At 31.3% G+C, this 12992-nt stretch overlaps 2 protein-coding genes across 2 annotated transcripts; one reads left to right on the top strand and one right to left on the bottom strand.

The window, feature by feature from the left end:
• Nucleotides 1-893: 893 nt before the first annotated feature.
• LOC134278617 (uncharacterized) lies at nt 894-3051 on the top strand. Its single transcript, XM_062760915.1, has one exon. It carries the CDS (start codon nt 935-937, stop codon nt 2987-2989), a length of 2055 nt encoding a protein of 684 aa, XP_062616899.1. The 5' UTR covers nt 894-934; the 3' UTR covers nt 2990-3051.
• Nucleotides 3052-4440: 1389 nt separating this feature from the next.
• On the bottom strand, nt 4441-12863 carry LOC134278619 (uncharacterized). Its single transcript, XM_062760917.1, has 7 exons — nt 12858-12863; nt 8277-8335; nt 7643-7736; nt 6496-6572; nt 6102-6165; nt 5946-5999; nt 4441-5748 (listed from the first exon to the last, which is right to left on the bottom strand). The coding sequence occupies exons 1-7, from the start codon at nt 12861-12863 to the stop codon at nt 5605-5607; spliced, it is 498 nt and encodes a 165-aa protein (XP_062616901.1). The 3' UTR covers nt 4441-5604.
• Nucleotides 12864-12992: the final 129 nt, after the last annotated feature.

The raw sequence follows: 12992 nt of genomic DNA, 5'->3' as shown, positions 1-12992 counted from the left end.
TATTGGGGGGGGGTTCAAAGGAAAAAATTTTCCAAACTAGACAAATTTTAATTTTCCCAAATGAAAATACATTGTAGACGTATTCACATCGTGATGTGAAGACCACTGAACAAATCTAAGAACTTCTAACTTTTCCCTTTAGTCTGCTTAAAAGATATGGAAACTTCCCTACTGAATAATCAAAATTCGATCAATACGTTGAATTTCCTACTAACCAAATATAACTCAAATTATCAATTTCGTTTCCAGTACTTATTATGGACTCCTGTTGCTTTGATGAAATTTTCTGTATACGGACTTAATATTAATAACACTTGAACTTTGGCTTCAAAATTTCCAGCTAAGGAAATAGTTTTGTCCTTATATATAAGTATAAAAGTGCAATTTGCTAAGAGAGCTTAATGTTTTGGCATTTGCAACAAAATAAATCAATAAATAAAAATAAATCAGGTACGATTTATCATCAACTCCCCTCCATTTATTCAATTTAATTTTTATTCTTGAGAAAATGATGTGCGGGTTACAACTTTTTTGACTTATGGAATATACGCAACTGGTATTTCCTGCTGACTTATGATCGGCGATTGCAGTGACAATACTATCAGGTAATTCATTTAATTAATACACGTTTTTATAAATAGATGGGTAATTTTTTTAATTTAAAAGTAACTTAATCTACAATATTATAGATCCCCCCAGAACTGGTAAGAGATTATATAAGTTCCATTCCAAACAAAAAGTTAATATCACAATTACATTCTCCCTCCTCTCACAACACTTTCAAAATTTCGTATATCATAATTCTTTGTAGATATTATAATTCTTTGTAGAAATAGATAAACTTGTTAAGAATTAAAATTAATTTCCAAAACCTGTTAATTAAGCATTTTTTTTTAATTCAAGTAAAACTTATTTATCAATCTTTATATACAGAATGGACCATATCCCTCGTCTATCAGAGGTCCTGTATGTTGGTCTGTGTCGTAAAATAGGGACACCGACTGAAGTGGCCATCAGGAGGGACGTGCTGGACATGAAGGAGATGATAAGCAGACCTGTTGATAATTATGAGGGCATTGCTGCGATGAATAGTGGTAGTTATAGAGAGGGGTTTAGGTTTAAATCATCTGACATTGATACAATGTACTGGTTTTGTCGATTTAAGCTAATAACTGACATATCTCAGTCCAGGATCTATAATACATCGAAACATGTTATCCTACAAATGGAAGATTTCGACACACTACCAGGGTTTGTTAGACTACGCCTTCTGACATCCCCACAAAACATTTTCACAATATCCATGTGTCTTGCAGAATTTAATGGCGGGGTTTATATGTCAGGTTCTCTTTGGAGAGAATTTTATTTTCAGTTCCTCGCAAATGACAGATACTTCCAGCAGAAAAATATCCGTAACCATGGTCCATGTGTTACTGGTGTTGATGGAACTCTTGAATTTGATCAAGCTGCTTGTTTTGCCAGTATATATTGGCCTAAACAGACGAGAGATTGGTTTGACAGATGTCAGAGACACACCTGGCCTCCTGTACTTGTGTTGGAAAAAATATTAAGAAATGGTTTTCACTGTGTGCCTATTGGAAGTAAAATTGTTTCGACTTCTAACGAATTAGAATGGAGATTATCATTTTCTCAAGCCGAGCAACAGCTAGTGAGCACCATGAATCATACACAATTTTTATGTTACGGACTTCTGAAAATATTTCTAAAGGAAGTTATCAATTATAGGAAGGAACCCTTGCTGTGTTCCTATTTCATGAAGACCACGATGTTCTGGATGATACAACTAGGGCATTTGATATGGCTTCCAAACAGATTACTAGATTGTTTCTGGAAGTGTTTTAAATATCTTATTTATTGTGTTTATGAAGGAGATTTTCCTAATTTCTTTATTCCACAAAACAACATGTTCATAAACAAAATGGTTGCAGATACACGTGCCTCTCTTTTACAACAGCTTTATCAGTATTACAGAATGGGTGTGACCTGTTTACTGCTGAGTCCGACTCTAAAATCAATACTTGAACCAGCCCTCAGTAGCCCATCATTTGTGTTATCCACTGCCGAGGGAGAATTTATAAGTATTGCAGATATAGACTTATGTGGCATGACGGAAATTTTTCAAATTGTTATTTATTGTAAACATATGGTGGATATTTACCTTTATTTGAAATCCAATGATATACTATCAAGTTTTTCATGCTCTCCATACCAATTACTTACATTACAGTATGTTAAATCTGATATACTTGTTCAATTGGCCTTCACAGTAGCAAACAATAATTCATCTTGCAAATATAAAAATGTCTACATCTTAGATCGAGTGATTTGTAATGTGCTAAAATTAGCAGGTAGGCTAGGCCCTATTTACTCTTTGTTATTTCTAGCATTATATTACTATAGAACAGCGAAGTATGAAAAAGCACTACACATTATCTATCTTAGTAAACAAAGACTGTCAGAGGACAATACTATATACTTTAATACTGTCGACAGGCACAGGTACATTGAAACTGTAGGTAATCTCCCTTTGTCCAAAAGGATGAATAAAGCTTGGGTGGAAAATATAATTTTAAACAACAATATTCTATACATAGAAGAGTTATGTTTAGAACAATATTGGAGTCTTCAAAACGGAACGCCATTCTTAATTTTATCACCAAATGTTATGATTGAGTTGTTGTCTGTGTTATCTCACTATAGACTAGGTAATAGATCTCAGTGTTTGCAGTCACTGACAGACCTACAGACACTGCTGCTGTGTGATGATAATGTGTATGCTCTTTTAGAAACCAGAGACATAGCATGGCAGATACTAGGAATCTGTCAACACATTGTAGGAGACTTACACGGAGCTCTACAATCTTACGAAGTGTCACTTAGACAGTATCAATATAACAAAATACAAGAAGCTACATTGATAAGAATTGAGTGTGTAAAAGAACAACAACATAGAATTATGCAAGCGTAGTCAAAGGAAAAGCTGTTGTATTTCCTTACATGTTTGTGCTTCAAAAACTATGAACTGGATAATATTTTGCTACACTGATTGTTTGATCACTTTTTGTTCAAGATTTTAGATAAGAAATAAAAGATGAACATTCTTTAAAATATTGTTTCACTTCTCATCAAATGTTCTTTGTTGATCTGCAAATGTATGTAAATTTTTATTTTTTTAGGTCAATAATATCGTTGGGTTTCGTTATTGAAGTTGCTGAACATTAAACGTATAATAATTTAAGTTTGACTGTTAATCAAATGAGTTGAATGCAAATTTTGTTTTGTTTTTTATGGCCTCGCCGCCAAATAGCCGTCCTTTTAATTTCAGTATTTTAATCCACTGATAATTGGTTGATGAAATATAAGGAATTGAAGAACGGGGGAAAAGCAATTCACTGTCTGGTCGGTATAATTTGAACACAATCGGCACAGGTTTATAAATTAATTAATAAATTTAATAATAAGTAAAAGTTTATTAATAAGATTGGAGCTGGTGCATTGCATTGATGTTTTAATTGTAAATTCGCTTCCGCTTTTGAATTGAAATTTAGATCCATTTGTTAGGTATAGACAAGAATCTCGCCTCACAGAACTACAAGAACTACTCCTTCGAAGACACTATCCCAGACGATTGATTCAAAACGGAATAAACAAAGCAAAATCTCAAGAAAGAAAAGCTCTCCTTACCGTGAAAAATAAATCGGTTAATAATGTCATACCATACCGTTTCAACGCATAACCCAAGAAATCCAGAGATTTTTAACATTATTAGAAATAATTTGCCTATCTTAGAGGATAATCCAGGCATGAAGAAAATATTAGAAACTTCGCGAATCATGAAGAGTAAACGACAAAGTCCTTCTCTTAAATCAATCCTTACAAAAGCACCCTTTTTCAATAACAACAACGAACCAGCAATCATCAATAGATGCAATAAGCCCAGGTGCAGTACTTGTCCATACCTGACATGGGGATCTAAATTTCAATTCAAAACCGGAAGAGAATTTACAATTAGAACATAAATATTTACATTCTGTCATTTAATTATAAGAAATGCACAGAATTTCTTCATGTATTTATAAGAGAGGCAGTATTCCAAAAGCTTTACAATGATTTTTTACTTTTACAATTAAGATCGTTAGCACTTGCAAAACGACTGCAATCTGCTATCTGTAAGTTTGCACTATGTTTTAGTTTTATACGCACGAAAGCTTTGTCGAGAACCTGGATTAATCCCTTCTTTAATACAAAGGATACTTAATGCAACAAAGCTTAATGAAGTAAATTAATTCTTCCCCTTTTCTTTTCACTGAACGTTCAATAAATTCAAGTTGCGCTTCAAAAGTTGGTGCACAGCACACAATCCTTTTTTTTAATTGGTCATACCAAATTTGTTTTTTGATGAAAAAAATGAAAAAGGCAGTCAATAAAACATTTTAATAAAAGCAAAATCATAATGGTAGTTATTCTGAAAATCAATGAACAAACTTAAATTTGTTGAACATTTCTACTTTTATCTTTTAAAAACATGCAATCTTCCAAACTATTAACATAACAGCTTGAACAGGTTCATTATTCAAATAATACATGTATTTAACCTATTCCAAACAATTATCCCATGACGAAGAAGTACTGATAATATATTTTTTTAATACAAAAAGTCTAGGTCTTATAAATATACTCCTATTTACACCAATATCAGAATCATGCTTACTCGTAAAGCATAACAAATTCAAACATATATTATTGCAGTGATCCAAAGTAGAATGATGTGAAACTTAACAAAAATAAACTATATATATAATTATATCACTACAGCCTTATAAAACACCTTTGAGAATCCAAACGAACTTTTAAAGAATACAAATTTCTTAAGTTTTGTGTAATCTAACTGGATTAAATATGTAGAATATTTTTAAATGTATGTGTAAGCTATGATCCAAAACGGAATTATGATTTATGCAAACTTGTATTTTTATTGATTAAACATCAATTTATATGTTTTCGCAAGGCTGTGCTATTAAACTCATTATTTTTGCATACGAGGCGTGTACTATTGCACGGCTATAGAGATTTGGTTTGGGGGTAGGTATCATGTTGTGAATTTCGAATGCAATGGTGGGGGGGGGGTAAATAGAAGGTTGTCATGTTGGAAATTATGCATTTACCTCCCCCTATTAAATTTAAATTTACAACATGATATAGGTATAATGAGTATATGAATGAAACTAATCCAGTTCAGGAAATGTTTTTGACAAGAAAATATTATGTACAGACTCATGAGAAATTATGCATGGTATGATATAATCTAAGGTACTTTAATTTAGCATAACAACGGTGTAAAAAGGTCAAGCTTGGACTGCAGAGAGTAGAGATGTGTTTTGAGACACCTGTTTACACCAGAAATTAGATGCATGGTTGGGACATATTGACTTGTTTTGGTATGAACCTCACATTTCATAAATGATTATAGCAAATATTTTTTTGAATTAATATTTTTTCTACAACTTAACATTAATTTTCAGCAGATGTTTTTTAAAATGTACAACAGAATATTATAAATACTGCTAATCTTAAAGAGGGCTGCTACCCTTTATATTTAGAATGGAGCTTGTAAGGTGTTTCTAGACAAGATTTTGCTGTAGGAAGCTCTGTTGAGTAATAGGTGTACATTAACATTTCCACTGAATCACAATGGGGACCCTCCTTCTTGAGATAAAATTCACCGTTCTGAAACAGGCAGAAAAGTTTATTTCAAAGTCTGATTAACTGTATTTAAGCAAGAAATATCTTATTCAAATATTTACATAAAGACTAAATACTTGAACAGTTAAACCTGAAGTGTTACTTGTTTTAATATACATGTAATTAAGGAAAATTTGACTTAAATTGATGTACATGCAGCTTAAGTAAATATCAATACTGACCTCGTTGGTAATTTTATATTTCTTTGGCATGTTTTCTGCAAATACAACCAAAACCTGCCAAAGCAAAATTAAATTTTAGACATATATAAGTATGCATATTTTTTGCAAGATCTATTTAACTTTGTAGAGATTTTTCAGATAAAATGCTGTACAAACCTGTCCGCCATCTGCACCTGTGCGAACTAGATACACGCCATCCTCACCAATATTCCTTATTATTCTGTTTTAGAAATAAAAATAAATACTACAGATGAATGAAATATGTTTTTAAAGAAGCTCATATAAAAATAATAAACTTCTATTTTTCTATGATAGCAATTTTTTTATCCTAATTGTTTTTACTTTTTAGATTTGGTTGAATTAAGAGCTGAATAAAAGAATTTAAATGCAATTAGGATAATTATAATAATTCATAAATACTACAAAAAGATATATACACACAGATATTGCAAATGATGACATTGAAATTATCCCTCTTCCATATATAATAACGCATACATGTACATCACATTTTACATCTCGAGAGAATTATCAGCTGAATGCTACTCACTCTTGTGCCCTTTCCTTATCATCACCTTCGTAGTAAATGTTACTCCAATAGTCCTCGCTATCTTCATCTTCATCTTCCTATAGCAAACCATATTTCAAATACCATGTAATCGTTAAGTTTTGCTACAGAAACCTTAAATGTATCATATCAAGAAATATCTAAATGAAAATAGTTTTGAAATAGCTGAAGGAATTATACTTAAATTTATTTGTATTTAATCCATATAACTTCCACATTCTCTGGAATCAATATTTCTTCATATGAGGTGATATTAAAAACATTTATGATGATTCTACAGAAGTAAGTATGTTTATCTTTAAGGTTTTGTCAAAGATCAACATGTCCAAAAATTTATTTTACAATAGCTCCAAAAATATGAGAGTTATAAAGTTAAAACTTATACAGTTCGTTGATATATCATTAATTAACAGATGGAAAGTATTATTTGAAAACAGATACATTGTATTTTTTTGTGCACCTGCTTAATTCTGTCCTTTTTTGAAAACCATAATTGCAGATATGATATATGTTTATCAACGAAGGGCAAGTTGAATGTGAATAGTCTCTGAAAGGCTGTTATTGAAAGCATGACATGCATAAAGACAAGGCCCCTTTAAAATCGGCCATTTGCAATGTATTTTTAGTTTCAGATCTGAACATTTTGAAAAATAAACAAGAAAAACAACTTTCCAGAGGTTATCTAAGTCCAACTTGCCCTTCATTGATAAACATTTGTTGTTTCTGCAATGAAGGCTTTCACTAAAACCATGGGGTTAATAAAAAGTGTGTTTTTGAAAATATATGCTATTTTTTAAAAGAATTTTCCTTGTTATCAAGAGATATTTTCTATATTTGTTAATCAATGATGTATTTAAAAACTGTAAAAGTTTTAACTTTATAAAACACATACTAGTAGTTTTGGAACTATTGTAAAAATCAATTTTTGTACAAATTGACCTTTGACGAAACCTTAAAGGCACCTGATCCCAGCCCTGGAAATTATAGGGGTCTTTTTTATGCCCTCTTCACATATTTTAATTATACAGAGATATTTAGATATCAATCACTGTTTGTTATTTTCATCTTTTATATTGAAACAATTGTAATATATTATAATTTCTTTGAAAAGAAAACCCATCTTTCTAACCTCCTCGTCTGCAGCTTTGATTTCGGCGATCCTTCTGTCAGAAACTGGAGTGTTTTCTTTATCTTTTGATCCTTTTCGCCTTCCTTTAGAGTGACTTAAAAGATACATAAAAATTCACCTCTGTTTCATTTATTATATTAAATGAAAAAGAACCAAAACAATACATAAATATACTGAACATATTTTTTTAGGAAATTGGGAAGTTCTGCTTATTTTGATTTTAATTTTGATGAGTGAAATTTTTAAAACGTTATTTACTTCTCCAGTAGTATGTCTTGCAGAAAATACTGAAATGATGAGTGCCAAATAAATTAAATAAAAAAGATTATTTAACAGTACGATAAAATCTTATTTTACACATTCTTGAATGTGATATTATACATTTGTAATTTCATTTAATTGCTTGCTTTCATCATCAATTTTAGTAAATACCCAAGCGTAACTAGTACTGCTCCATTTAGGATTTCAAAACTGGGTGTTCATTAATACTAAAATGTATTTAGAAAACATTATTATTATGATTAATGCTCACACAACTTTCTGCTGCAATGTATTCCTTATATTGTAACAATACTTTACAAAGTTGCTAGCATACAGAAATGACAAAAAGTGAGAGGGATAGTCTTTATCTTACCTGTTTGAAAGTGTCTCTGTTAACTCTTTCTGCAAAGCAGAAGCAGATAACTGTGAAATCTTTTAATTAAACTTACATAACTTTTAATATCACATACATTAATGGTTTGCTCAATTCTTAACCAGATTCTTCACCAGATATAGAAGAAATCATATAATATAAAACATAGGTAATCAGAGATTACAGAGCTCACCTTAACGAATGTTGTCTTTAAGTAAGCCAAAGTCACACAATTAACCAATAAAAAGTTTACATTCCGAAAATATTTAAGCAATTTTGATCTGATACTTTGAAATAGACCTACATAACAAATTTAAACTAGTTCTCTTTAATGAAAATGTAATCAAAATCCAGCATCTGAAGCAAATTTGAGAGTTTTCATCTCTTGATGCAACATTTGTGCAAGTTTGGTTTATACAATGTTATATAAGCCTTATAGTTTTTTCGTATTAGACCTGCACCCTTAACTTTACCTGGTCTATTATCTGAAAAATGTATGTCGAATTCAGCATCCGAAGCAAGCCCATTAGTGTGCATCCTAAGATGTATCGTCCATGCAAGTTTGTCATTATAGGGCTCATAGTTAATTGCAAATGAAATATAATCTAAAACTAATATTTTCACTCATCCACAAAAAGTAGGACAGATTCAGCATCCGAAGCAAGCCTGGTAGTGTGCATCCTTAGATGTATCATCCATGCAAGTTTGGTCAACATAGGGCTTGTAGTTACTTAGAAATGAAACCTGCACCAAAAACTTTAACCTGTTCACTCAACCGGAAAATGTAGATCAGATTCAGCATCCGAAGCAAGCCCAGTAGTATGCATTCTTAGATTCATCATCCATGCAAGTTTGGTCAACATAGGGCTTGTAGTACTCGGAAATGAGACCTACACTAAAAGCTGCACCAAAAAACTTTAACCTGTTCACTCAACCAGAAAATGTAGGTCAGATTCAGCATCCGAAGCAAGCCCAGTAGTATGCATTCTTAGATTCATCATCCATGCAAGTTTGGTCAACATAGGGCTTATAGTTACTCGGAAATGAGACCTACACTGCACCAAAAACTTTAACCTGTTCACTCAACCAGAAAATGTAGCTCAGATTCAGCATCCGAAGCAAGCCCGGTAATATGCATCTTTAGATGTATAATCCATGCAAGTTTGGTCAATATAGAGCATAAAGTTACTTTGAAATGAAACCTACACCAAAAACTTTAACCTGTTCACTCACCAGAAAATGTAGGTCTGATTCAGCATCCGAAGCAAGCCCGGTAATATGCATCTTTAGATGTATAATCCATGCAAGTTTGGTCAATATAGAGCATATAGTTACTTGGAAATGAAACCTACACCAAAAACTTTAACCTGTTCACTCAACCGGAAAATGTAGGTCAGAGTCAGCATCCGAAGCAAGCTCAGTAGTGTTCATCCTTAGATGCATTATCCATGCAAGTTTGGTCAACATAGGGCTTATATTCCTTGGAAATGAAACCTGCACCAAACAACTTTAACCTGTTCACTCAACTGGAAAATGTAGGTCAGATTCAGCATCCGAAAAACTTAACCTTAACCTGGGACGCCGTATGCATCCTTATGCCTAGGTCACATTTAAGCCGGGGACTAAATTTTTCTGGTGTTGTCGGCTAAAAGAACTTGATCGGCCGACACAGTGTCGGGCGACACGGAGCAGTCACATTATTTCCTAGGGACACCGATGACTTGGACAAATAACAAAAAAATCTTTTTTCTTTAGAATTCAGCATATGTTTTTCAAGAACTTTTTTCATGTGGTATCTATATTCAGATAGGTGACGTGAGTAATGTTTGCAAGGCAAAGTTGAAAATGTGTGCAAAATTTTGTGTGGAATTGCATAAAAATGACAAATAATGATATCTAAGAAGCAAAAAATACTTTAGATTTCTTTATATTTTACGGATTAATTATTCATGTTATTTCCTGTTCAAAAAATTTATATCAATATTTAAACATCAAAATTTTGTTTGTGTTATAAATTGCACTGTATCCTTATTTTTAAATATGTGATACAACAGTCAATGGCCAAAATCGTCGTCCGATCATCGAGCTCTGAGCTACAGTTTGATTTTAAGCGTTTCATATACATTTTTTTAAATCATGTGTTCAATATGCAAAAAAAGACCAAAACCGCCGATGGTCGGACGAAGATTTTGAAAATGGTCGATGGCTAACTTCAATTGACCGGAATCGGCCACCGACGCATAAAAAATTATAACTTGGACCATGGACACAAAAGCCCGACAAAAAAGAAGTCAAAATTCGGCCAAGACAACGGCCTTAATGATCTGATATGTGTCACCCCTGAAGAGAATCCCATTTTTGCTTCAAACTCATAGTCGGCCGTTGGTCGTTTTTGAAATGTGACTGGGGTTTTTTGAGTATCATACTTGTATATGGTAAAAAAATTTAGGGCTTTAAGACAATTGGAAAATACAATTGAAACCTTTCAAGAAAAACTGTGTTTTAAAATTGAAAGATCTGTAAACCAGGGTCATGAAAAACCATGGTCATTAGATAATTGCAGTATTGGAACTCATGGTAAAACTGATCACACATTAATCATCTCCATGTAAAATATGATAATCAATATCAGGAAAACAGTAATGAAGTACTTTTAAAAAAAGAAAAAATTTGCACAAAAAACTTAACCTTAATTTGGAGATATTATGAAGTCTGAAGAAAAATATGAAATAAGTTAAAAGTTAAAACATGAATGCAAATAATAAGGTATTTAAAGGGCTTCTAAGATTAAAAAACAAATTGCATTGAAAGCCTATACAACATAATTTTGAAAACAAAAATTCTAAATTTCCTTTGGAACTAAAAACACAAAATTACATACAGTATTAAATTCAGTAAATCAATGAATACTGTTCTCTCTAGTTGAATTTCTTGAGATATGTATAAAGAAACTGAACAAACAAAAAAAATTCCTCAGTTTCCATCATTATTTCTGAGGTAAATTCAAAGTATCATCATTAAAAAACACAGTTACAAGGCAAAAAATTCCTAATGTTAACATTTTAATTTGTTATTATATATCATAGGTATATGTATATGCTATGGTGTTACATCCAATTTATAATATGGAGTGCAAAAGGGTTAATCCTTCTCTTTGTATAGGATTTTCTAAGGAGGAGAAAAACATGAAATAAAAATTTACTGTAACTTTTAGGATCATTTATTATTAATAAAGACCAAAAAATCGTGGTCCAATTTTTCTAATGGCTATCGGGTTGAATTTAATGAATTTGATTTTGGCCTTCATTTTTTTAAAGAATAGAGCATAAATAAGTTTTAAACTGGACTTTTTATCAAGGTACAAAATTTTTTTCTAGTTTCTTAAGTAATAAAAATAAATGTTAAAATAATTAATTATGTGAAATTCTCCCGACACAAATACCATGCAGTATTACTCCAACAGATTATCACTTTCTTTAAAAAGCAGTGAATATTATTAATCAGCTTTTATTTGATCAAAGTTTGAAAAAGCATGTTACTCCCAAAACCCAACTTTTTTGGAATCACTGTGCCTTTATAATTAATATTGCAAAGTTGATGAAAACTTGCTGTGGCCTTCAACTTGCAAGCATGTTAATCATCGACGACGTTTGTCAATTTAACAATCAATATAAAAAAAATTGCATCATTTAAATGAAATTCATACAAGCATGGCCACGTTTTAATTTTCAAACAATTATATTTTTCAGAAAATTTTTTTGTTTTTTCTTGGTTGAAAGTCAAATTTCCTAATCTGTCTTCGAACAATGACCTTTAAAAATTCAATTGTCTTTTATTTGCTTTGGGAAAAATGCTTAACTTTTATAAAGATTCTGTAACAGCCCTTTTATATACTGTAATTATTCAGTGGTTTTAAAAAATTATAGAAAAAATTGGGTTTACATTTAGCCACATTATGGTTATAAAGTATATCATCTTTCATCATTTACATAATGTTTGGACTACGAAGATTGTGTGAGCCTCTTCAATTATTTCAATATAAAGGAATTCAAAATTACAGTTTGGGTCCTCCAAGAATATATACACATATATATGGAAGGGGTTCAAATTCATTTTGTTTACTTCCAGGATATTAAAAATTTATATATCCCACTTTTTAGGTTAGAAAGGGATACTATAATTACAAAAAATTCATTTGAGTTTTAAATTTTTGCTTGCAAATATCTAGAAAGAGTTATATTATATTTTAATAAGGAACATTGAATATACTTGGTGTAATCTTTAAAGTACATTTCACTTTGAATATTCACATTTATATGATAATGTTCTTTAAACATGCATAATTAAGGGTCAATTATCATTATATCAAAAATAAATTTATTGTCTACTAGATCAAAACTGTAAATGTAGAAGAACCATAAGGAAATTAGCTTAAAGGTAAGTGATTTAATTGATAGGAAATAAGACCTCTCCCCCCTCAATGTATTCAATGCGGGGAGGGTTTTTTTGCATTTACGGTTTTACAAGCACTTTTATCATCCATCAGGTAAAGGGTTACGCGAAAAAATCTCTTTTTGATACCTCCATGGGTAATCGCCCAATTCCTTAGAAAAAAATACAACCTCCATACACTACAAAATGAGAATATACTCCATAAAACTTCCTCCATGGTATAAAAAAAACTCATGTTATACATGCTTTAAACTTATAAAATTC

The sequence above is a fragment of the Saccostrea cucullata genome, unplaced genomic scaffold (assembly GCF_032062105.1).
Source record: "Saccostrea cucullata isolate Sc308-1 unplaced genomic scaffold, CSIRO_AGI_Scuc_v1 ctg6279, whole genome shotgun sequence".
Taxonomy (NCBI): Eukaryota; Metazoa; Mollusca; class Bivalvia; order Ostreida; family Ostreidae; genus Saccostrea; species Saccostrea cuccullata.
This window is presented reverse-complemented; position numbering and strand designations above follow the sequence as displayed.